The 24,237-nt window shown below is 44.8% G+C and overlaps 1 protein-coding gene across 1 annotated transcript; it reads right to left on the reverse strand.

The window, feature by feature from the left end:
* Nucleotides 1-2,496: 2,496 nt before the first annotated feature.
* On the reverse strand, nt 2,497-21,878 carry Kif25 (kinesin family member 25). Its single transcript, XM_087193476.1, is given in 8 exon segments — nt 2,497-2,753; nt 3,232-3,331; nt 3,333-3,388; nt 3,823-3,986; nt 5,904-6,062; nt 7,591-7,761; nt 18,996-19,127; nt 21,676-21,878. Coding segments are annotated over 8 exon segments (1,110 nt in total). The 5' UTR covers nt 21,831-21,878; the 3' UTR covers nt 2,497-2,580.
* Nucleotides 21,879-24,237: the final 2,359 nt, after the last annotated feature.

Genomic DNA, 24,237 nt, shown 5'->3' on the forward strand with positions numbered 1-24,237 from the left:
CCACAGTGTCCAGGCCCTGGCAGCCCATCCCCTCTCCTCCTGCCACCATCCCCCACCTCCTCTCCTCACCAGCCCCTGGGTTCCCATTGTGCAGTGTCTTAGTTTTCCCCTGTAGAAAATTACCAGTCAGGCAAGCTTATAAAAAAATGTATTCCTCACAGACTGGAGGCTGGACATCCAAGGTCAGGCTGCTAGCTCACTTGGTCCCGGGTCAGGGCCCATTTCCAGCCTGGTGGGACATTGTTTTGATGTGACCTCAAGTGTGGGAGGGCCAAGGAAGCTCTTGGGGCTCTTTAATAAAGTCATCAGTTCCACCAAGGGCTCCACCTTCCTGACCCAGTCACTGTGGAGGTGGAGGTCACTTTATGGAGACGATCTCTGGAGACACAGCCCGTAGCATGGTGCTGCATTTATGTGGCAGAGAAAACATGGAGCCCATTATTTCTCTGCTCCATGTCCTGTGTATATGTTCATCCTCCTGGCCTCACTGTGAAGATCTGGGCCCAGCACTGAGGGCCTGGTACCCTCTCCAATGAAGACAGAAAGCTCTGCCCCGGGGGAAGGGAGGCCAGGCGAAGACCAGGTCTTCATGTCCCAGGACACCAGCCACTCAACCCCACGCCTCACTCCAGGCTGAAGGGATCCTGTGTCAGGGCCCAGGCAGCTCATACCTCCCCTCAGCCACATGTAGGGTACACAAATAAAACAGGGTGAAATGAGAAAATTTTTCCTGGCATTTAAGCCATTTGTGCACCAAAGCAGTTAGCTGTGGCTTGTCTCAGAAACCTGCTTGAGCCTCATTTTCAGAGCCAAACTCATCGCTGATGAAAAACTGAATTACTCTTGGTCTGTGCTTGTGACCCCGATTCCCTGACACATGCATTCCTCCTAAGACCCAGCCTTGGCCTCTGGGGTGCCAGAGAGGCCTGTCAAGGCTCTAGAAGCAGGGAGCAGCCGAGCAGCCTGGCTCCAGCGAGAGAGTGCTCTGGGGCCCACCACTGCCTCCTCCCAGCTGTCTGTCCATGAAAAGTCCCAGAGGGGCCAGGATAGGATTGAGTTCCCTTAGGACTCAGCTCCAGCCAGGCGAACAGCAGCACTGATGCTTAGCCAGAGACCATCCTCAGGACTCCTACCACTCTGCTGCCAAGCCAGAACTGTGGGTTCAGTGCCTTCCTGGAGAGGCAGAGAGGACACACCTGCAGAGGGACACATTGCCTGGATGCTGTGCTGTGTGTCAGGAATGGAACTTGGAGAGATAAAATTGCACTAGGATTTTGGAGGCCATCTCAAAGTGAAGTTGCTCACTAGAGGTATGAGTGACACCTCCAGAGTCACCTGGGCCCTCCCCTTGTCTGTGGGTCACAACAGTTCCACACCCAGTGTCTGAGGAATCTGCATGTGTCGGTGCAGGTCTGACTCCTTCCCACCCTCTGCATGATGGACAACCAGACCCTGGGTCCATCTCACAGGTCCTGGAGGGTCCTGGGGAACTGCAGCACTGGCTCTTCATTCCCCACCTCTTCTAGGCAGCCTGCAGAGCAGAGTCCTTCTCAATGATCACATGGAAGATGCCTCTGGGTGCCCTACTACCCTTCTGCCCCTTGAGCCCTGTCCCCACTTACCCTGGAATCCACAGGCACTTGAGAGGGCTGATGCAAGCTCAACAGGGGAATGAGACAGACACTGAGTTGACTTTAAACTAATCCTCTGCCCCTCCTTTGGCGGTGGCTAGGTGCAGCTGTCCTACAGGCCAGTAGCTCCTCTGAAGCCTGAGGGAGGTAGAAACTGGCCCAGAATGTTCCAGAACCAAGGGGCAGAGCTATCGTGTTAAGATTATGACCTGGTGCCACCTCCTCTTCATCACACACTGGACACCGGTGGAAGAGCAGGTCTGCTGCCCCAGCTCTGGCTTTATGACTCGATGGAAGGAGCTGTGCGGCCCTCAGCCAGTCGGTAATAGACACTGTGGCTGGTTGTCCTCAGAGTGGCTCGGGGGGATGAGATGTTTTTCTCATCCAGTTTCCCAGGGCCCTAACTATTCACAGACCCAAGGAGCCCAGGTCTCCTCCCAAATGTAGGGCCACTTGTCACCTGTGCCTCAGCCTGACAAGGAGGAAGGACAGCTAAATGTCAGGGGCCCCGGCACTTGTGCACCTTTCCTGTGTTGCTGCTGACCCTCCAACTTGACCCTCTCACAGGTGAGGGACAGGTCTCTAACCCAGTGAAGACTCAGCAGAAGGGAAGAGCCCAAGTCCGTCTGGTTCCAGAACATGTTCAGAGAGATCCAGTACTGAGGCCTGCTTTGTGTCCACTGAGGTGACAGGTATGGAGTCTGGCCTAGTGGTGTCCCCCACCACCACTGCCTCCACAGACCCAGCAGCTCCTTGCTCAGGCCAATGCCCCAGGTGGGAAGGGGCCCCTCAGACAAGCTGCCTCCTCCCCACCCTCGGATCTGGTGACCTGCAGGTCCCTGGGAACAAAACCAGACTCACTGAGTCTCAGCAAAACATGTTTATTTATCAGACACACACATCATACAGCAGGCACAAGAAGCACATTTTGAGGGAGGAGAGCTCATTCCTAGGCCGAGCCCAGGCACAACTCTCTCATCTGGGAGTGGGGAGGCTTCTTCCTGGCTTGTCCTCGCTTGACCTGCCAAGCTCTGGTCCCAAACCCAAGGCTCTGCAGTGTCTCTGCCATGTGCTTCTGCTCAGGAGACACACAGAGAATCACCAGTAACTTTGCATCACCTCCTATAAAAAAAAAAAAAGTAACAAGATGCAAGTTGAAAAGAATTTGGTGAAAAGCAGCATCAAACCCTGAGTAGCTGTCTGAGCTGAGAAGCTCTCTGACAGTCTGCCCACAGCTGAGCAGGGACCATGTCCCAGTGCCAGTAGATCCAGGCCCTGAGGGCTGCAGGCCGCCAAGTGCCACCCATTATCACTAAGCTGAGTTGCCCTTCCCATACCTTAGACATCCAATGGGCAAGCATCCCTCAACTGCCTGCTGTGTCCCAGGGCTGCCCCTGGGAGACGGCCAACCAGCTGGAGTGGCAAAGGTTCGGCTCTAACATGGGGACAAGCCATGCTCATGAGAGGGTGCAGTAGGCACACTGGTTATCAGCAGCAGTACTGGAGATGCTGAGACAGGTCACAGTATGCCCTGCAAAGCCAGTACTCTGACCAGGAGGAGCCACCTGCATGGACCCTCAGAGATAACAGAAGGACGAACTGATAGAATCCTGCAGCAGGTAGGTGAGCTTGCTGTTCCGGTAAGGGATGTGGCCACGGCGCTCTGACAAAGTGGCCAGGACATCTGCCAGGGCTGAGATAACTACGGTTGATGAACAAGGTCTCCGTCAGTGCCAAGCCTGTCACCCCCGACACACATGGAAGGGGCAGAAACCAGGTACAGTTACCACACGCTCACAAATGAGCTAGAAAATGCAGTACTGGTTCTCAGGAGAAGCATGCACTTAAGGCGTTCAGAGGGGAGACACCAGGTTGGAAGCTACCAAAACCAGCTCCTCCATGTTCACGTGTCTCCTCTAAGGACCAGTGCTGAGCTCTTGCTGGAAATTCTGAGCTCCTTTGGCCAAAGAGTGTCATGGTGTATGTGTGTGTGGGGGCATGTTCTGGACTGCAGTGGTGCGATCACGGCACCCACGAGGATGTACAGGGATTCAGTGTCCCTTGTGTTGGGGAAATGCCACGCTCAGACCTTCCAAGGCACCTGCATAGAGTCATGATTTGTCAGCATCCCCAGAGGAGGGCTACTGCTAGTGCTGTGTCCACCCAGGCAAGCCTTCCCATCCCTGCTCACCTGCACATTCACTGCCGGCCAAGTGCACCAACTGCAGCCTAGACCACACTTGCTTCATACAGCCCACCGGGTCCAGGGGCATGGGCCCAGGCGAAGCCTGGTGAGCTGAGCTCCAGCTCTTTCCTGTCCCTGTTCGCTCCCCGGAGAGGGTCTGACCAGGCTGCCTGAAGTAAAAGGAAATTCTAAATGTTCAAATTAAAGCAAAGTAGTTTGAGGTTTGACCTTACCATCTTACTGTTCAAGTAAAAGTGTGATGATTTCTCTACTTAATGACACTAAATTCAGTCTTCACTCTGATTTTAAAGAGCTCACATTTAAACAAAATCAGGAAATCATCTTTGACTTAGTAATCTAAACACCTTTAATAGCACAATTCACAACTATTTCTCCCTCTTGAGTTGTATTTAAACTTACCTTGAGATAATTGTTCATCTCCCAATTTTTGCCAGAAAATGCTCTATTTTTATACAGAAAAATTAAACTATCCAGTGACATTTAAAAAATATATCAACCTATATGCACTTTAGAATGCAAAATAACAGTGAATAGTTTGAAGAGCCCACTATTTTGAGAATTTTTATAGGTTTGGTCTTTTCATGTAAATACTGGTTGTTTCCTCCCCCTTTCGATCTCAGGCTCTTATCTTTTAAGCAGTATCTGAAGATGTTGAGTGCCTCTCAAGATTGTGGTGGTAGTAAATGAAACTTATGTCACAGGGAAAATTATTTTATCAGGGGCTCGTATATACACAAAGGCATGTGTATTTTCCTTGTAGAAAACCAACTTAAATTGTTCAAAATTTTTCTAGAGCCAAAGAAGCTCTGAAGAAGTTGTTACTCCAAAGAACAAAGATATGACATTGAATTCTACATGATACATGTATTGGAGTTGTACCTTTTCGAGAAAAAAAAGAAGGAGGAGGCAGAAAGCAGGCTTCATTATGGAAAACTGAAATAATGCTTAATCTATCCCAAGAAAATGGAATGCCTCTTAGAAAGTTTTGGTGATGATCTTAACTAAAATCCCAGATAGAACATCTATCTGGAAATAAATCCTACCATTCCCGTTTGGATAAGCTTTCATAAAACCCTATAAATAAGTGCTTCATTTTGAAGTGTTCTGCCATCTGTTACACCAAAAGAAACTTCTTGAAGAGATTTTTTAAACCTAAATAATATATACTCACTGTGCAAGACAGGAAATGTACATTTGAACAAAAAGAACAAAAAAATCCCTCTCATTTCCACTGCGTGTGTTTCCTGTGCATCTCTGGGTAGAAGCAGCTGGTGCTCCTATGTGTTTGTGCCTGGCATTGTGCTGTCCCTGCAGTAGGCTCAGGCCTGCGACCTGCTGGCTGTAGTGGCCACAGGAGTGAGTGTGCTGCTTTACCTGTCCCTTCCCTGGCATGGGGAATCTCAGAGGACACAGGGGATCGAGTGTCACTGTGACAAGATGGAGAATGTCTGTCTACACTGGCCTTCGGTGAGAGGGAGAAATCGCCTTCACTGTGTGGACCACTTGGCCCAGGGCTTCTGTTACACAGTGTGAAGTCAAGGCCCAGCGGTAGCTCTGTGGCATGGTGCCTGGAACCATGAACTTGCAGAAACACAGCCCCTGGGCTGCTGTGGCCTGCCAAATGTGCCTGCTGGGGAGGCACTGGTCCAGTAGATGATTTGTGAAGCCAGGGTCTGAGGGCCACTGCGCTAGGCCTTGCAGGCTTGTGTGACACATACCTTGTTTTTCTGGGGTAGGTGGAATTGTTTTCTCTATGGTATAGTCTATAACTTCCATTTTAAACTGAAATTACACTGAGTTCCATTCACAAGTGGTGTGCTGTGTTTCAAGCCATAAGTATACCCTGTTTTCCTTTTAATCCAGCAAAGAGCTTTCCTTCCTCACTTTCTCTTCCCAGCGTGGGATTCTAGGGCCTGCTGGCTTTGGAGGCCAGATCATTAGATGGTACGGCTGCAATTCCTATTCTCAGGTCCATCAGTATACCTTTGATCCTGCAGCCCCACAAAGTGTTTCTTGGTGAGTGGATTTCTTTTCTGCACTGGAACTGACCCAGTGCAAATGGCAACTCACCAATGCTGGCCAAGGAGGTGGCTGCAGTCAGAGTCACCATGATGATTGGGTGAGATCTGGAATGATCTGCATGCACCAGGGTAGGGTTCCTCGCCCTGAGCTGCAGGCCCCCGTGGACAAGCTCCACAAACTCCAGGACACTGGTGATGGCCCTGAGAAGACATATGTTTAAGGGCACCCCAAAAGACAGAGCACACACATCTCCCAGTCTGACCACCAAGGGCCAGTGGCCTATCCACAGGCTGACTGAACACCCTTCCACTAACAGATGCCTCGAAAAGAAACCAGGTACACTGATTTCCAGAAAGGAGACAAAGCCAATTGTACATAAAACAAAACATCAGAAATCAAGCTTTTTGCTTTCTGGGGCCTAATTTTTTGCTTTCTGAGACTGACCTTTAGCATCTCTAATTGCTCACTCTGAAATAAGCAACAGCTTTAGAACCAAACCAGAAGTTGCTACCTTCTAGCATAAACTTTTTCTTCACTTTGTTACACCCTCATGGATCCAAGTTTTTGAAATATTGTATCTATCAAATCAAACTTGTGCAGTGGCACAGCATCTGCCTGGCACGCACAAGGTCCTGCGTTAGATCCCTGATACAAAAAAGAAAAAATCAAATTTGTGAAATGAAAGTTTAAGCCATTTTCCCCCTTCCGTTGATGAGATGGGCTGCTGGTCAGAACTCTTAATCAGCAGAAGCCATGCTCATCATAGTCTACCGTCAAAAGCTCCAAGTTCTAGTTACTTTCTGCGGGTATATCACAACCAAATGTATGGTTTCTGTTATGGTTTATATCAAGATCTCCCTTCCCCTGCAAAGCTGCTTGTCCTCAGAGGTGGGACTTCTGGATGGTGATTGGATTGTGGGGCTGCTACAGCTGGCTCGGTGTCAGGAAATGGGGCCTCTCTCCCCACATCCTTGCCTTCACTTTCTGCTTCCAGGCTGCCATGAGGTGAACACCATTCCTCCGCCAAACCCTTTCTCCATACTCCTGACTATGCAAGGACTGATGTCTGAAATGGGAGCCAAAAAAACCCTCTTCTTCTTTAAGTTTCAAATGTTGGGTATTTTGTCCTGGCGACAAGGGAAGTTTTCATTGAGCTTTTGAAATATTAAAAGTAGCTTGCAGGCCCTTTCCTTGCTGTTCTGGAATCTCAGCATAGGCAGTTCAACTCCAGGCACACCAGAGAGGTAAGAACTCTAGGTGCCAATCAGCGCTCTCTCTCTCTCTCTCTCTCTCTCTCTCTCTCTGTCTCTCTCTCTGTCTCTCTCTTTCTCTGTCTGTCTCTCTCTCTTTCTCCATACTAGAGATGAAACCCAGGATCTCACACATGCTAGGCAAGTGCTCTACCACTGAGCTCCAGCTCTTTTTTAAACAGTTTATTAAGATATCATTGACATAAAAACTGTGTAAGTTTATGATAAACATATACATTGTGAAATTATCACATTCCAGATAATTAACATGCCTATTGCCTCTACATAGTTACCATTAAAAAATATAACTTAAAATAAGTTGAAAATTATGCAACACATACTAAACCCTAAACATTCACAATCAACAGTTCTGTGGCTTGATAGCCCTGATCCAGCAGCAGGGTGGGCTCTTCCCAGAAAGCCACTGCGCTAAGCCCTTGCAGGAGAACTGCAGATGGTCGGTCCCTCACCCACTCCCCTGCGAGTCAGCAGGAGGACCTCTGTCCGTCCATCCTGGGTTGTCACCACCTCACACTTGACCCCAGATGCCACTGTAGAATTGTGTTTGGCCAGATCAAAAATGTCACTGTTATAAATTTCCACTATGGAAACATCCACATTTGGGATTCCTGATTGATTTTCTAAAATAAGCCTGAGGAAACACACAGGAACTAAACCATCAGAGAAGTCCAATGGACCCTCAGAAAGACCTTCAAAAAGTCTTCCAAAGCCAGGTGACACAGCCCTGGGGACACTCAGCAAAACTGGAGCCCACAAGTACAGGGTGGATCTACTAGCACTGAGGTCACTCACAAGTAAGGGAGTACTATTTAAAATTCTTTTATTTTTCATACTAAAGTTTAGTTTTTAAAAAGAAATTTTATTACAGTCCACAATTATTCCATTCATCATGAGGAATGGGTACATGTACATGAGATATCTTAATTCTGCTCATGTCCTAAAATCCTTTTTAAAGTTGGTCTTGGGAACAGAGTTACTTGACTGGAGTTCTATTTAGACAGACTGCCTCTGCTTCAGCCGAGTGAGGAAGCTACAGAGTGCACAGCCTTGATCAGGAGCCACACACCCAAGTCTTGCCAGCACACAGCCCAGAGTGAAATGCCAGGACCCTAGGACCCACAGCACCTGACAGAAATGAGGTCTGTTGCTGTGTGCTCTGTGTTAGTGATGACCAAGTCCTTTCTTTACACTAATGCTACTTGTGTCTCCCAACCAAGACCTTCCTGTGACCTCCTTAAAGCCTTTGCAGGCTCTTAAAAAACCACATCTTGTTCTGTTTCATCTTTTGAAACTGCTGACTGTAGAGAAATTTAAAAACAAAGACACAACATACTTAGAGGGAAAAACAACATAATCCCACAAGAGGGAAAGGACTGCTAGAAGGTAGCTTCCTTCCTCCCGTCAGCTCCCTGCTCTGCCCTTTGACAAGACTCCACCCTAGGGAGCTGTTGGAGGAGCAAAGGCCAGAGATGGCGCAGAAACTGTTGCCTCCCTCTCTCCTGCACTGTGGAATCAACTCATCTTGACTCGTGCTGTTCTTGCTCATATTCTGAGCTCAGGCCAGGACCCGCCAGTGGCTGGAAATTATCTGCACTAGAGGAAAAGTCTGGCCAGGATTGTTTCCTATTGAAGCTTTGCTAGGCTGAGGTTTTTATCCAGATCTAGAAAAAGTTATGAATAAAATAGGCACTTGGTATCTTCAAGTAATAAACAATATAAAAACAACAGACTAACCTAAAAGAAAAAGCAAGTGAAATTCTCAAGGGTTAAGATTTGGGTTGTTCTTGGCATTGCATTTTGCAGAGACTCTTCTAAGAAGATTGTCTGAAAAGTGAAAACAAAACTCAGCTAAACTACAGATTTCACATTTCCCTGTCCTCCCCAGTTGGGAGAGTGCAGGATAGAACAGAAGTGTAGCATCTGTCCTGTTCCTACCTGTGAGAGGTTGTGTCCAAAACCTTGAATGAGACGTTTCTTTTTTTTGTATTAAATTCTTTTATTGGTACATTGTAGGTATACAACACAATTACATTTCTCATTGGGAATTGTACCTTTACATAATGCATCTTGGTTCTTATTTTTTCCCCATTCCTAGCCCTCCCTTCACGCCCTCCACCCTTCCCTATTTACAAAGACTTTATTTCCATTTTTTCCATTTCTCATCATTTTTTCCTTTCCCTTCTTTCCTTTCCCCTGCCCCTCCCACTACCCCTACCCCTTTGGACCTTTTCTTCCTATTTTGCATTATCGATTATTCATTCTAATCATTGGTACATTTTAGGTATACAATATAATGACATTCATCATTGGAAATTTGCACCTTTACATAGTCTCTCTTGGTTCTTATTTTTCACCCTTGCCCAGCCCTCCCTTCAAACCCTCCATTCCTCCCTATTTACAAAGATTTTGTTCTTATTTTTCCATTTTCTCATATTAATCCCATTCCCTTCTATCCTTTCCCCTAGCCCTCCCACTTCCTTCCACTTTGCCCCTTTTCTTCCTATTTCACATTACCTATTATACATTTAGTCCTTATTTACACTTTCAGTTTCTCACACCAGAGAAACTATTCAGTATTTATACATGTGTGTCCTATTTATTTCACTTAAGAGTATTGCCTCAATGTGCATCCACTTAGCTATAAATGTCTCTAATTTCTCATTTTTTATGCCTGAGTAGTGCTCCATTTTATTAAAACACCACATTTTCTTTATCCAGTCTCCAGTTGATGGGCATTTGGGCTGTTTCCAAGCTATTGCAAACTGTGCTGCTATGAACATGGGCACACATATATCATTGTGGTATGATTCTTTTAATTCTTTGGGGAAGATACCCAGCAGTGGAATAGTGGGGTCAAATGGGACTTCCAGTCCTAGTGCTTTGAGGTATCTCCATACTGATTTCCACAGTGCTTGCACCAGTCTATACTCCCACCAGCAGTGGAGCAGGGTTCCTCTTTCCCCACAGCACAGCCAGCATTTGTTACTGGTTGATTTCATGATAGCAGCCATTCTTTCTGGAGTGAAGTGGAATCTCAGCCTTGTTTTCATTTGCATCTCTTGAATGTTGAACATTTTTTCATGTATTTATTTGCTATTTCTACTTCTTTGTGTGAGAAATGTCTGTTCATTTCAGATGCCCATTTTTGGATTGGGTCTTTAAATTTGGGAGGTCTGATCTTTTTAAGTTCTTTACAGATTCGAGATAGTAGACCTTTGTCTGAGGAAGAGCAGGTGAAGATTATTTCCCACATTGTGGGTTGTCTCTTCACACTGCTGGTGGCTTCTCTTGCTGTGCAGAAGCCTTTTAATAAGAGATCCCATATGTTGATTGTTTGTGCTAGTTCATGGGCAACTGAGGTTTTGTTCATAAAATCTTTTCCTACACTGATGTCTTCAAGGGTTCTACCTAACCTCTGCTCCAACTGGTTCAGAGTTTCTATTTTAATATTTAGATCTTTAATCCATTTTGATTTTAGTTTAGTGCATGGTGAGAGATACAGGTCTAGTTTTAATCTTTGGCAAGTTGAAGCCCAATTTTTCCAGCAGCATTTATTAAAGAGGCTATCTTTCCTCCAGTGAGGGTGTTTGGCTCCTTTATCGAAGATGAGATGGCTGAGTGTGTCTGGCGTTGTTTCTGCATCTTCTAGTCTGTTCCACTGGTCCTCAGGTCTGTTTCTTTGCCAGTACCATGCTGTTTTTATCACAGTAGCTTTGTAGTAGAGGTGCAGGTTGGGGATTGTGATACCCCCTGCCATGTCTCTGTTACCTAGAATTGCTTTTGCTATTCTGGGTCTCTTCTTGTTCCAAATGAATTTTTGGATTGTTTTCTCAAGGTCCATGAAGTATGCTGCTGGGATCTCGATTGGAATTGCATTAAATCTATATAGCAGTTTTGGAAGTATAGCCATTTTCACTGTATTAATCCTTCCTACCCAGGAGCAGGGGATGTCTGTCCATTTTCTGATATCATCTTCAATCTCTCTTTTCACAGTGCCATAGTTTTCAGAAAAGAGGTCTTTGATTTCTTTTGTTAGGTTGATTCCTACGTATTTCAGTTTTTTGGATGCTATTGTGAAAGGAATTATTTGCCCTATTTCTCTCTCAGTGAGTCTGTCATTGGTGTAGAGGAAAGCTATTGATTTTTGTGTGTTGACCTTGTAACCAGCTACTTGACTGAATTTGGTTATTAAGTCTAGAAGACTTTTGGTGGAGTTCTTGGGGTCTTCTATATAGAGTATCATGTCATCTGCAAATAATGACAATTTGACTTCTTCATTACCTATCTTTATTCCTTTTATTTCTTTCTCTTGTCTAATTGCTGTGGCTAATGTTTCCAGAACTATATTGAACAAGAGTGGTGATAGTGGACATCCTTGTCTTGTTCCTGATTTGAGTGTGAAGGATTTCAGTTTTTGACCATTTAGTATGATTTTGGCTGTTGGTTTTTCATAGATGGCTTCTATCAGTTTGAGGTAGAGACCATCTATTCCAATTTTTTGTAGGGTTTTATCATAAATGCATGTTGGATTTTGTCAAATGCTTTTTCTGCATCTATGGAGAGAATCATATGGTTTTTGTCCTTGGCTCTATTGATGTAGTGTATTACATTGATTGACTTTCATATATTGAACCATCCCTGCATCCCTGGGATGAATCCCACTTGATCAGGGTGTATGATCTTCTTGATGATCTTCTGCATTCTGTTTGTCATTATCTTATTAAGGATTTTTGCATCTATGTTCATTAGTGAGATTGGCCTATAGTTCTCCCTTTCAGTTGGGTCTTTCCCTGCTTTGGGGATCAAGGTGATGGTTGCTTCCAGGAATGAATTTGGGAGTATTGCTTCCCTTTCAATTACATTGAAGAGTTTAAACAGTAGTGGCAGCAGTTCCTCTCTAAATGTCTTGTAGAATTCAGCAGTGAAGCCATCAGGGCCTGGGCTTTTCTTAGTTGAGAAGTTTTTAATTACATTTTCAATTTCATTGGTTGATATTGGGTTGTTCAGAATTTTTAGGTCTTCTTCGTTCAACTTTGGTAATTCATATGTATCTAGGAATCTGTCCATTTCTTCTGTGTTGTCCATCTTATTGGCATATGGGTTCTGGAAGTAGGTATTGATGATCCTCTGGATTTCTGCTGGTTCTGTTGTAGTTTCACCCTTTTCATTCCTAATTGCATGGATTTGGGCCTTTTCTTTCCTTTTTCTGACAAGGTTGGCTAAAGGTTTGTCAATTTTGTTGATTCTTTCAAAGAACCAACTCTTGGCTTCATTGATTTTTTGTATCATTCTCTTAGTCTCCATTGCATTGATTTCTCCTCTGATCTTTATAATTTCCTCCCTTGTATGAGCTTTGGGGTTGTCCTGCTCGTCTTTTGCTAGAAGCTTGAGGTTCAGCATCAGGTTGTTTGATTGGGCTCGTTCTGTTTTCCTAATATGTGTATTCACTGCTATGAATTTCCCTCATAAGGCTGCTTTCATTGTGTCCCATGGATTCCGATACGTTGTTTTGTCATTGTCATTTAATTGAAGGAACTGTCTGATTTCTTCTTTAATTTCCTCTGTGACCCATTGGTTATTCAGAAGTGTGTTGTTCAATTTCCACGTGCTTATGAAATTTTTTGAGTTTCTTTTACTATGGATCTCCAATTTTATTGCACTACGGCCTGATAATATACAGGGGATAACGTCAATTCCTTTGTACTTACTTAAACATGTTCTATGTGTGAGTATGTGGTCTATTTTGGAGAATGACCCATGTGCAGCTGAGAAGAATGTGTATTCTGATTTTGTGGGGTGGAAGACTCTGTATACATCTGTTATGTTCATTTGTTCAAGAGTGCGATTGAATTCTAGTATTTCATTACTTATTTTTAGTCTAGTTGATCTATCTATTTGTGACAGTGGGGTGTTGAGGTCCCCCACTACATTTCTATTAGTGCATATGTGACTTTTCATGTCTGTTAGTATTTGTTTTATATAGTTGGGTGCAGTAGTGTTTGGTGCATAGAAATTTATGATTGTCATCTCTTCCTCTTGGATTCTTCCCTTTACAAGGATGTAGTGTCCTTCTTCATCTCTCTTAATCAGTGTTGATTTGAAATCTACTTGATCTGCAAAGAGGACAGCTACTCCTGCTTCTTTTCAGGTTCCTGTCACATGGAGTATTGTTTTCCACCCTGTAACTTTCAGTCTATGAATTTCTTTTTGAATTAAGTGTGTTTCTTGTATGCAGCATAATGTTGGATTTTGCTTCTTGACCTATTCTGCCAGTCTATTTCTTTTGATTGGGGAATTGAGACCATTAACATTGATGGTTATAACTGAAACATATTGACTTGTCATTGCCATGACTTTTTTTTTGTTGGGTTCTCCCCCTTTACATATAATTTCTTGTCATGCCAGTTGGGTTCATTCTGCTTTGCTTCTTGGGGTTGTGATCCTCAATGTCTGTTCCTAGGATATTGTGTAAAATTCTTTGGAGTGCTGGTTTGGTATTCACGAAGTTCCTAAGGTGCTCTTTGTCATGAAAGTATCTTATTTCTCCATCCATTTTGAAAGATAGTTTTGCAGGGTACATCAATCTGGGTTGGAGGCTGTTTTCTTTTAGGGCTTGGAATATGTCCCTCCAAGCTCTTCTTGCCTTGATGGTTTGTGTTGAGAAGTCTGCTGTGATTCTGATGGGCTTTCCTTTGTATGTGTTTTGTTTCTTTTCTCTGACTGCTTGGAGAACTTTGTTCTTCTGTTGTGTTTCTGGAATCTTAACAATTATATACCTATGTGTAGATTTTTTTTTTGATCAAGGCCATTTGGAGTCCTATATGCCTCACTTATCTGTATGTCAAGCTCTTTTCCCCTGCTTGGTAAGTTTTCTGCCATTATTTCTGTGAAGAGATTTTTTATATCATCTCCACTCTTCCTGTTTCTTCATTGAGCCCAATCAGTCTTACGTTATTCTTCTTTGCATCGTCTAGCAGCTGCTGGATTGATTTCTCATGTTCCCTTATAATTTTGAAGTAATTTTTCTTTTCCTGGTCACTAATTGCAATCTTATCTTTTATATCTGAAATTCTGTCCTCACATTGGCTCATTCTGCTGTGTAGACTTTCAGTGGAGTTTTTCATGTTCTGGAAATCTATTTGCATCTGTTTTATGGATTCCATTTGTTTCTTATGTTGGGATTCCATCATGTTCCTGAGCTCCTCTCTAGGTTTTGTTAATCATGTCTTGCACTAGGGGCACAATTTCTCCTGTTATCTGAGAAATTATTTCTGATTTCATTTTTTCCAGATCCCCTTTTGTTGCCACTTGAGAGGGTCCAGGTGGTTGAGTATCAGAGTGGTCCATCTCATTTCCCTTTGGGGTTGCTGTAGGTGATCTGGAAGTCTGGTTTTGAGACTTATTTACGTGTTTTCTCATTTCGACTGGGGCGGGGGGCTGTTAGCGCATGAATGGATTACCTCCTCTGAGCTAGGAGAGGTGGGACAGGGGCTGGGAGCAGTGGTGGGGATGGTGGCCCAAAAGCCCTTTCCTGTGGGCTAGGAGCAGCGGGAGGGATGGTGGCCGGGAAGCCCCTCCTCTGGACCAGGAGCAGTGGGATGGTGGCTCAGAAGCCCCTACCTCTGGGCCGGGAGTGGTGGGAGGAATGTTGCCCCAGAAGCCCCTTCCTCTGTGCCAGGAGCAGTGGGACAGAAGGTGGCCCAAAAGCCCTTTCCTCTGGGCTGGGAGCAGCGGGAGGGATGGTGACCGGGAAGCCCCTTCCTCTGGACCAGGAGCAGTGGGACAGCAGCTCAGAAGCCCCTACCTCTGGGCTGGGAGCAGCAGGACTCAGTACCTTGGTCTGGTGGTCTGGTGTCCTCTGCCTCTTTGTTGTGTGGAATCAGGTGGCTGCCTGTCTGTAACAGGGTGATTCGGCATCTTCAGCGTGACTCGAGACCTCGGTAGGGCATGCACAGACCTTCCTGTCTGCAGCGGGCTGATTCGGCGTGTTTCCTGCCACTCAGGACCTCGGTAGGGCGTGGGCAGACCTGCCTGTCTGCAGCGGGGTGATTCGGCGTCTTCTGCGCGACCCGAGACTTTTCTTATCTACAGAATACCGGACTTAATTTAAAAGTTTCCACAATGCTCACTGAGTTGATGGCTGGATTCTAGGCATAATGTTGGGAACTAGTCTTCAGTCTCAGCCTTTTAGAAGCAAAGCATTTAGTAGATGAAATGAGCATGCAGAGGGGCAAAGGCAGCATGGTGTGATGAATCCGATGATAAAATCCATTTTGGGCTCCCACAAGGACATAAAGGCCAGGCTCCAGCAGAGGGCATCAGGCTGTAGTAGAGTCTCCTCTGTCCAGTCTCTCCTTAGCCACTTTTGCCTTGTTCATTGATTCCTGCACACATCCTAATGGATCATAATGACTGGTACATCTGCTTTCTAGACGTTTTAAGGATGAAAGGTTTATCACATGCATTTGTGTTTCTTCTGCCTTTGACAGTGTTCTTATATGCAAACACATTGCACAGTTTAGTTGATAAGGATGATAGGGAGATCCGTCTAGGAGGATACAGTGTAAGCAGCCAGGGGAGGTTGGGAAGAGGAAAGAATCCCGAGGGTGGGGTTTTATTTTATTTAAAATGGCAGGGATGCCTTCATTACCAATGCCTACATTTGGTAATGTCAGCTATCTAAAAGGAATGTGTTTTAGGATAAAGGGGTCTCTGCTATCCATGCTTGATGTGATATCCATGATATCCATGCCAGACAGACTGCTCACTTTTTGACTTGGGCACACCCAACTCACCCACCCACGCATCTGGCTGAACATGTTCCTTCCCAGAGCCTGTCTCTAGCGATGAGGAATGCCTGCATGTTTGGACTTTCTTTCTCATTCTTGCAGATGAAGAAAGAGAGGCTGGGGGATGCTGGGCCTGGCCTCCTTCTCAGCTGGAAGAAGACTCAGAATTCTTCCTGGTGAATCTTGACGCGCCAAATCTCTGCTCTTACAGAAGACCTAAGACATGGCAGGTTATCGTTGCATGCCCTGTGACTGAAGTCCTTTAAAGAATGACTTGTACCCTCTGTGGAAGTGGGGTAATGTAAATACCTATCAGTAATGGGATCCTCTGCTTGGTAAATCTGAGAATCCCATTTCTACATAGTTCTAACAGCCCAGATGTTTTCCTAACTCATCTTCCACAGAACTCTACACCACCAGCAGCTTTTCCCAGCGCTCCCTGTGTTCCATGGCTCCCGGGCGCCTTTGATCCTAGTCATGAGCCCCAGAATCAGAGAGTGACCTACTGTGTGTAAACATCTGCTCTGTGTAACCGTGTCCTGTACATGTGTAAATCCCGCTGAACACTGAGGTGTCCCTATACGCTGAAGAAAAACTCTGAGAAATGCTGCAGTCACACCTCCCTTGGGTCCAGGTAGAGCATTGTGCCTCAGAACCCTGATGCCAGAGGCTGAGAAGCAAACAGAGTGGGTCACTGTACTCCCTTTACCCCTCCAAGTTCCCACATTCCAGTCCTACCTTTCTGTCACCCAAACTCCCTATTTTGGAGCCTTAAACATTTGCTTAGCAGGAAGGAAAATTTTTAGCCAATTACTTTAAACTATTGAGTTTATTTGTAACTGATACATAAAAAACATAAAAATGGTACGTATTTATGGGCAGCCATGTGATATTTCAATACATGTATACATTGTGTAAGGCTGACATCAAGGTAATTGAATTTACTTCCCAGACATTGACTATTTTTTATGGCAAGAGCATTCACACTACTTTCTTGTAACCTTTGAAATGTATGGAATGTTATGGTTCTCTCTACTCACCCTTCTGTGCAGTAGTTGCCCAGCAGAACATATTCCTGTCATTTTACTGTAACTTAGTACCCCCTGAAAAGCCTCTCCCCATCCTTTCTTCCCTGTGTGCTCTCCCAGCCTCAGACAAACACTAATCTACCATCAATGATAGCTACTTTTTAGATTTCACATATGAGTGAGGTCATAAGGTACTTGTCTTTCTGTACCTGGCTCACTTCATTAGCATAATGTTCTCAGGTTCCATCCACGTTGTCACAGATGACAGATTTCATTCTTTTTTACAGCTGAATAGTATTGGATGGTGTATATGTACCATACTGCTTTATCTGTTCATCAGTTGATCAACACAAGTTGATTCCATTTCTTGGCTCTTCAGGATAGTGTTGCATAAACATGAGAGTGCAGATGTGTGTCTTCCCCATATTGATTTCATTTCCTTTGGCTCTATACCCTCGAGTAGGATTGCTGTATCATATGATAGTTCTATTTTTAATTTTTCTAAAGAATCTCCACACTGTTTCCATAATGGTTGTACTAATGTATACTCTCACCAAGAGTGTGCAAGGGTTCTCATTTCTCCACATCCTTGCCAGCATTTATCTTTAATCTTTTAGCAAACAGCCTTTATTACTGGATGGAGTTAGGTAAGATCTCATTGTAGTACTGATTTGCATTTCCTTGGTGATGTTGAGTATTTTTTATATGCTGTTGGTTATTTGTATGTGTTCTCTTGAGAAAGGTCTATTTAGGATTATTCCCATGTAATGATCTATACCATCTGTGCTTTCTTCTTTGAGTTCAGACACTGTTGAGTGATCAGCACAGATGCTAAGAGGCTGCCCCAAGCAGGTTCTTTACAATAGTGGACAAATGTGTGGGTGGGCAAGTGGGGGAACAAAAGGTGAACAGTATCCAACTACCATGAGGGCCAAAGGGAGCCTGAGTCCCAGGAGCCACCTCCACAGAGTTCTCCCAACTCCCATCCCCATGTCCCTCTTCCCAGATAATGCCACTGCCATCATAGTTCTGCCATATTCTCATCTTCAGCCAGTGAGCTCCTGGCCAAGCAGACTAAGCCTAGTGAGGACACACTCCCTAGGCAACAGTGACCTGTGAGCTCTAGTGTGACTCTGATGAGCCCTTCTGTGACACACCCATGTATTGCAGTGTCTTGGGATGCTGAGACCCTAAGATGAGGTCTATAACATGTAAATTGATAAACACATCTATTTACATGCACAAATATTTAAATACTACTGGCTTGAAGAGATGCCAAAATATTAGGCTGTGGTGGGAGTTCTTAGGTCATCCTCTGGTCCTGGTTTTAGGACACAAAAGGGCTATCTATGCAAGGAAATGCACAGAGAGAAACTGAATCTCAGGGATGGAAGCATGACGCCACTGGCTGCAGCTGAGTCTCCTGCTGATAGCAATGGTTTGGTGGAGAATATGCAATGTCTAACCTCAGAGAGAGCCCAGGCTTGTTTAGTGCAGTATGCAAACAGGAAGATGACCACCAAAAGCCTGAGGCTAGTGACTGAGCCAAAGCAATGGGCCAGGAGATGCAGTATCATTCCAGGCTCTCTTGTCAACCTCAACTGCTTTTTTTATTTCTTCTAGGAATAATTTGTTAGTGAAATTGGGACAATGACAGTGGGTCTCTCTGGGGAGATGTGTTAATGGAACAGAAGACCTTCTGTGGGACTAATTTGCTGGATGGGCCAAGAAGGGCAGATAAGACTGCTCTGTGGGATGACAGGAAAAGACAACAGGCCTTTCTACTCTTCCCTCCTGCTCTGGAACAAAACCTCTGCACTGGAAATTAACTCAGGGTCTCCTCCAAGAAGTTTCATCCTAATAATAGACTTCCAGCATACACTCATGGTGGGAACTTGTGGCTTTCATGGCAATAATGCTGAGGAGTATTGTTAAATGCCATTGATAAGAGGACCTGTCTGCCTTCATCCAGTTGTGGCTTTCTACATGACTCACGTTGTCCCTCCTATTCCTGTTCAGCACCTGGTTGTCATCACCATCTGAGTTACCTAAAGAGCTCCTCAACCGCTCTGGGGATGATTCCCAAGTCACTGTGGGCATCTGATGGTAGACCTGACCTCAACATGGTGTAGCTCTTCCCACTCCCCATCTGCCCGTAGGCCATGATGCACATGTTGCATCTGAAATTCAAATGACTCAGTGTCACAAAACACAGACAGGGGCTAAAGTCCTAAGTTGACAATGGGAAAAACTGTTATTTGATGCACTTCATTCTAGGTTCCCCTGTGACCAATCCATGTAAATTAGATTTTCATTCCACTGTATCTATTGTTTATACTCTCCATCAATGCATAACTATTTTGCTACATATAATACTAGATAAAATTATACTCACTTCACACATACAACATGCATCTCATCCTACCTTACGTCATTTGACATCCTCCAATGGAGACAGCTGCTCACACCCTTTGCCAGCTCACAGTTTACCAGGGTTCTAACCTAGTGAGTCCCTCCTAAATTCCCACTTCTCATTAATGTTCAATGCAATCTTAGAGTCACCTGATGTAAGCTGACCTTCATAAAATTGGGCCTATTATATATAATGTTTTATATACACATTTTCCTATTTTCCTTTGATGTAACAAAAAATTTTCCTCATTACATACACAACCAATTGGTAGCATTGCTGGCTATACTTATAGTTAGATGATAGCCGTATATATTTTATACTTGCTATCCAAGGAACAGTGGGATTTCCATATTCTCTGTAAGCTGCATGTGACAAGGTTGACTGGTCCTATATCTGCAATTATTTGACAACAGTTTATTTTACAGAATACAAGATTTACCAATGTATTCATAAATTTTCTTCTAGTCATTTTGTTTAGCCCAAAATATCAATGAGAAGACTGGAGACAGTTGAAAGAACATTTAAAATTAGTTAGTGATATAAAATTATATTCTCAGCCATAAGATTTTCTTGACCTTAAAGGCACAGGTCAACCCAGCCCAGAATTGTCAGGTGCATCATGCAGGATGCTCTGCCCCAGCCCAGGTGAGAATCACTTGGGGAATGTCCACGATCTACACACCCCTCACCTCAGAGGTTCTGATTCACTAATAGAGATAGGATCTTCCTATGCAGTTCAGGCTAGTATTGAATTCACTATGCAGCCCAGGCTGGCTTGGACCACAGGATGATCCTCGTGCCTCAGTCTCCTGAGTGCTGGGATTACAGGTGTGCATCACTATGCCCAGCACAGAGGTTCTGATATAATTAATCTTCACTCAAACTTTCCTGTTTTACCTCAGGTCAAACAAATGTGATTCTTTTGATAGAATGGTTTTACAAAAGTATTCGATTGATTGATGTCTGATTCTCACCCAGAACAGTGATATAAAGGCAGGAAACCCGGAAGCCCATCTCTGAGGTTCACTGTTACATTCTACCTGAGATCTTTTAACCACATCGGGCAGAAAAGATCAGGGTCACTGTCATTCTGCATAATTTTCTTCCAAAATCAAAAAGGCTCAAGGCATTCTTAACAAAATCTCCACACATTTCACATCTCTTCCAGGTTCCACCAAGTGAGTATTTCCTCCTGGGAATCCTTGTCTGCCAATAATTATCATTATTATCATTATTATTATTATTATTATTATTCTTTTGCAGTGCCAGGGACGAATCTAAGGGCCTTGTATGTGATAGGCAAGCACCTTACCACTGAGCGGCAAGCTGAGACAGATGGCTTATATGTGGTTCTTATGGATCTTCAAACCTACGGGGAGTGTGAGTCGCAGAGAGCTGAGCACTTTAATAATGTCGTCTGCTTCAGGTTATTATAGGATGGCAAGCCTGGCAGAGTTCACACTAGCCACAATGCCTTTCTCATTTCTGCAACCTGCTCATTTTAAAAATGCCTTCTGCAACACCCTTGTCATTTTGGGTGCGTGCAGAAACCAAGTTGAAGCAGGAAGTGCAGTGGCAGGAGGACTGGCTGTGTACGTGTGGGCCGTGAGGAGGACATGACCTCAGCCTGTAGATTACAGGCCTCCCGGGTGCACAGCACACTGTTGTAAAATAACAATGTGGTAATTATAGATTCTATTTTGTTGAGATTATCTGTGCAAAAGCCTTTGGTAGGCAAACACAAGTCTTGTTCAGGAAGTTTGATGTAGACTTCTTTACAAAACTGAGATTCTTCCAAATACCCTGAAGTAGAAAGTCTTGGCTGTGGTGTTAAGTATACAAACCTAGTTGTATTTACTGCTAAAGATATTTACTTCTAAATTATGCCCCTTGCCTTTAAAATCAGTAGTTGTGTTTTCCAAAAATAGAAGGTTAATTCCCAAAAGGAAGTTTCCCAATCTGATGCTGGCATTTTCAACAGATTTTTTAAAACTTTGAAGTGTAAAACTAACCCCAGGGAGAAGAAAAGGAGCAGCTGTGGCAGTCAGTAGTCCACACGCAGCAAAATGCAGCATGGAGCCAGGGCGCATGCACCCATATGACAACTACTCCTCAAAGCACTTTGCTCCTTCTCCGGGGGAACAGATATTCTCCCCTGACAGACACAGAGCTAACGCTGGGTCATGGCTTTGTTCAACTGTCACATGAGGCCTGGGCTCTGATGGTCCAGTCTCATTCTGTGGCATGAATGAGGTTTGTGTGTACACTACTTAAATGTAATTGTAATAACTGGCCTTAAAAATATTTTAACTCACCCACCCAAGAGGGATGTAAGCAGTGGGCACACATCTGCGAACACTGCTGTCTGAGGTTCTGCTGGGCCATAGACTCTGAGAGACAAAGTGAAGTGGTACATTAATGGACGAGGAAGAAGCCATTTGCATCTGCACACAGATGCCTGGGGAAGCATCACCACCACCACACACACACACACACACACACACACACACACACACACACACACACAGAAGTGTCCAACACAACCAATGCTCGTGCTTTCTCATGAACAGAAGTAAAGGGCAAATGAAGTGGTGGCACCTTGCTATCAAGTTTAAGAGATATTGGGATGCAGGGTGGCACCGGGGAGCCACTGGATCCTCAGGAGGCTTATACTTCAGCCCTGCCAGGCAGCCCTGCCTAAGACAAGGCCCCAACCTCATGGGCTCTGGGTAATGTGAGCTCCTTGGGTTTTCACTTGCTCTCTGCTGGCACCTACCTTCTCCTCATTCAGGTCCCAAATGGCACTGAGCTAGAAACTCCGAGGAGGAGCTGCACATCTCCAGCATAGCCCATGAACTCACAGAGGCCACAGGCAGACAGGAAGAGTCCTCAGGCACTGCAGTAGGGCACAGCAGGCAGAACCTCACACTGGGTCACCTCACCATCCTTTGGTGGTGGAAGGAAGATGTGTTGCTTCCCAAACCCCACTTCTAGCTCTCCAGCCTCACAGGCCTCCCAGCTGCTGCTTGGGACAATACCAAGACCAGGTGTGAGGGAGGTCTGAGCCCCATGTTTAATTGCTGTTGTCATGACAAAGCCCTATTAACCACCTGGATATGTGAGAATGAGGATTTATCTGAGAGATTAACATATGGGTTATTTATAATCACAATCAGTAGGATAAGTGGTGCCTTTTGTTAATAAATTCCCATGCAAAGTCTGCATGTTTAATGTATATCTTGGATCTATTCTGCATCTTGAAGAGCACTTACCTTTCAAAATTATATGTCTCATTAATCAAAGGATGGCCAGGACGATGACACTGTACCTGGATGGTTTCCTAATAGAAAAGATGAAACAGAGCAGTCATTCTCTGCCAAGGTTCATTAATTAAGCACTGAGTGAGGCTGACAGCGGACAGCCCCAGGTTAGAACCAGATGCCATCTGCTTTTGTCAACAGAGACTCACTGGAGCACACAGAGCCCTTTGTTGACAGATGGCACATGGGTGCTGGACTGAAGGGAAGCACTGGGTAATTGAGACCATGGCCAGATGGCCTGAGAGACTGCACATTTACTGCCCCTACCTGCGGACCCCTGACACAGGGGAGAAGGTCACACTTACTGAGTAAGATCTGACAGGTCAGGGGGCCACTGGTCTGCAGGCCAATGCAGAAGGCACTTGGCATTCAGATGAGGTATAGGAGCCCAACAGCTAGAACAGTCCTGTCTCAGGCACCAGTATTATTTAATTACAGTGGGAGAAGCTAAAACATCTGTGTTCAAGCCTCAGCAACTCTTGGTCTTGCAGAGCTATTTTCTTTAGTAACATCCTGTGTGCAAGAAGCAAGGACATGTTTGCAAGAAATGTGGATTAGCTTTGCTTCATTTCAGCAAAGGAAAAATGAACCTAGGTTGGTTCCAGTTTTAAAACAAAACATGAATTCATGAAAGAACAGTAGCACAGAGAAATCCAAAGACAAACAAAAAACCCCTAGTAATTCCAGTGGTGAAATACTCACAAGTGTCTGATTTTTCCATAGTGATACTGGAATATGCCAGTATGATGCCCTCTGTCTCCAGACTGGAACTTTATACACACACAGAAAGTATATGAGAGAGAGAGAGAGAGAGAGAGAGAGAGAGAGAGAGAGAGAGAGAGAGAGAGAGAGAGAGAGACTTCTGCAATAATAAATACGAGCTGGAAACCTGGCCTGTTTTGGGTGGCCACAAGTAGGACCTGACAGCTGTTTGTCCCAGAGGTGGTTATCTGTATTTATCTGCTGGTAAAAGCCAGTTAGGGTGGTAGCTGGAGCACAGTACTGTCCCATTTGGACATGGTTAAGACTCTCTGCTTCCAGAAGGTGAGCCAGTCCCAGCGTCTGGGAGGAGTCTCCCCCACTGCCATTCCCAGTGTCTGGGAGGAGGCTCCCCCACTGCCATTCCATGCTCCTAGGGCAGAGAAGGTAAGCCAGACTCAGAACCTGGGAGAAGGCTCCCTTGCCACCATTCCACACTCCTAGGGCAGAGAAGGTGAGCCATGCAGGGGCCAGAAGCACCCCCACCTCCTGCTGTGGAAATGAGAAGACACATAAACAAGCCTCAAAACCAGACTTCCAGATCACCTATATCAACCCCAAAGGGAAACAAGATGGAACAATCTGATACTCAACCACCTGGACTCCCTGAACTGGCAACAAAAGAGGATCTGGAAAAAATGAAATCAGAAATAATTTCTCAGATAACAGCAAATATTGTGCCCATAGTGCAAGACATGGTTAATAAATCTAGAGAGGACAGAGACAAAAAAAAATAGAGGATCTGAGGAACATGATGGAATCCCAACATAGGAAAAAAATGGAATCCATAAAACAGAT

The sequence above is a fragment of the Heterocephalus glaber genome, unplaced genomic scaffold, assembly GCF_053883595.1.
Source record: "Heterocephalus glaber isolate CG9 unplaced genomic scaffold, H.glaber_assembly_v1.0 deba00001593, whole genome shotgun sequence".
NCBI classification, from domain to species: Eukaryota; Metazoa; Chordata; class Mammalia; order Rodentia; family Bathyergidae; genus Heterocephalus; species Heterocephalus glaber.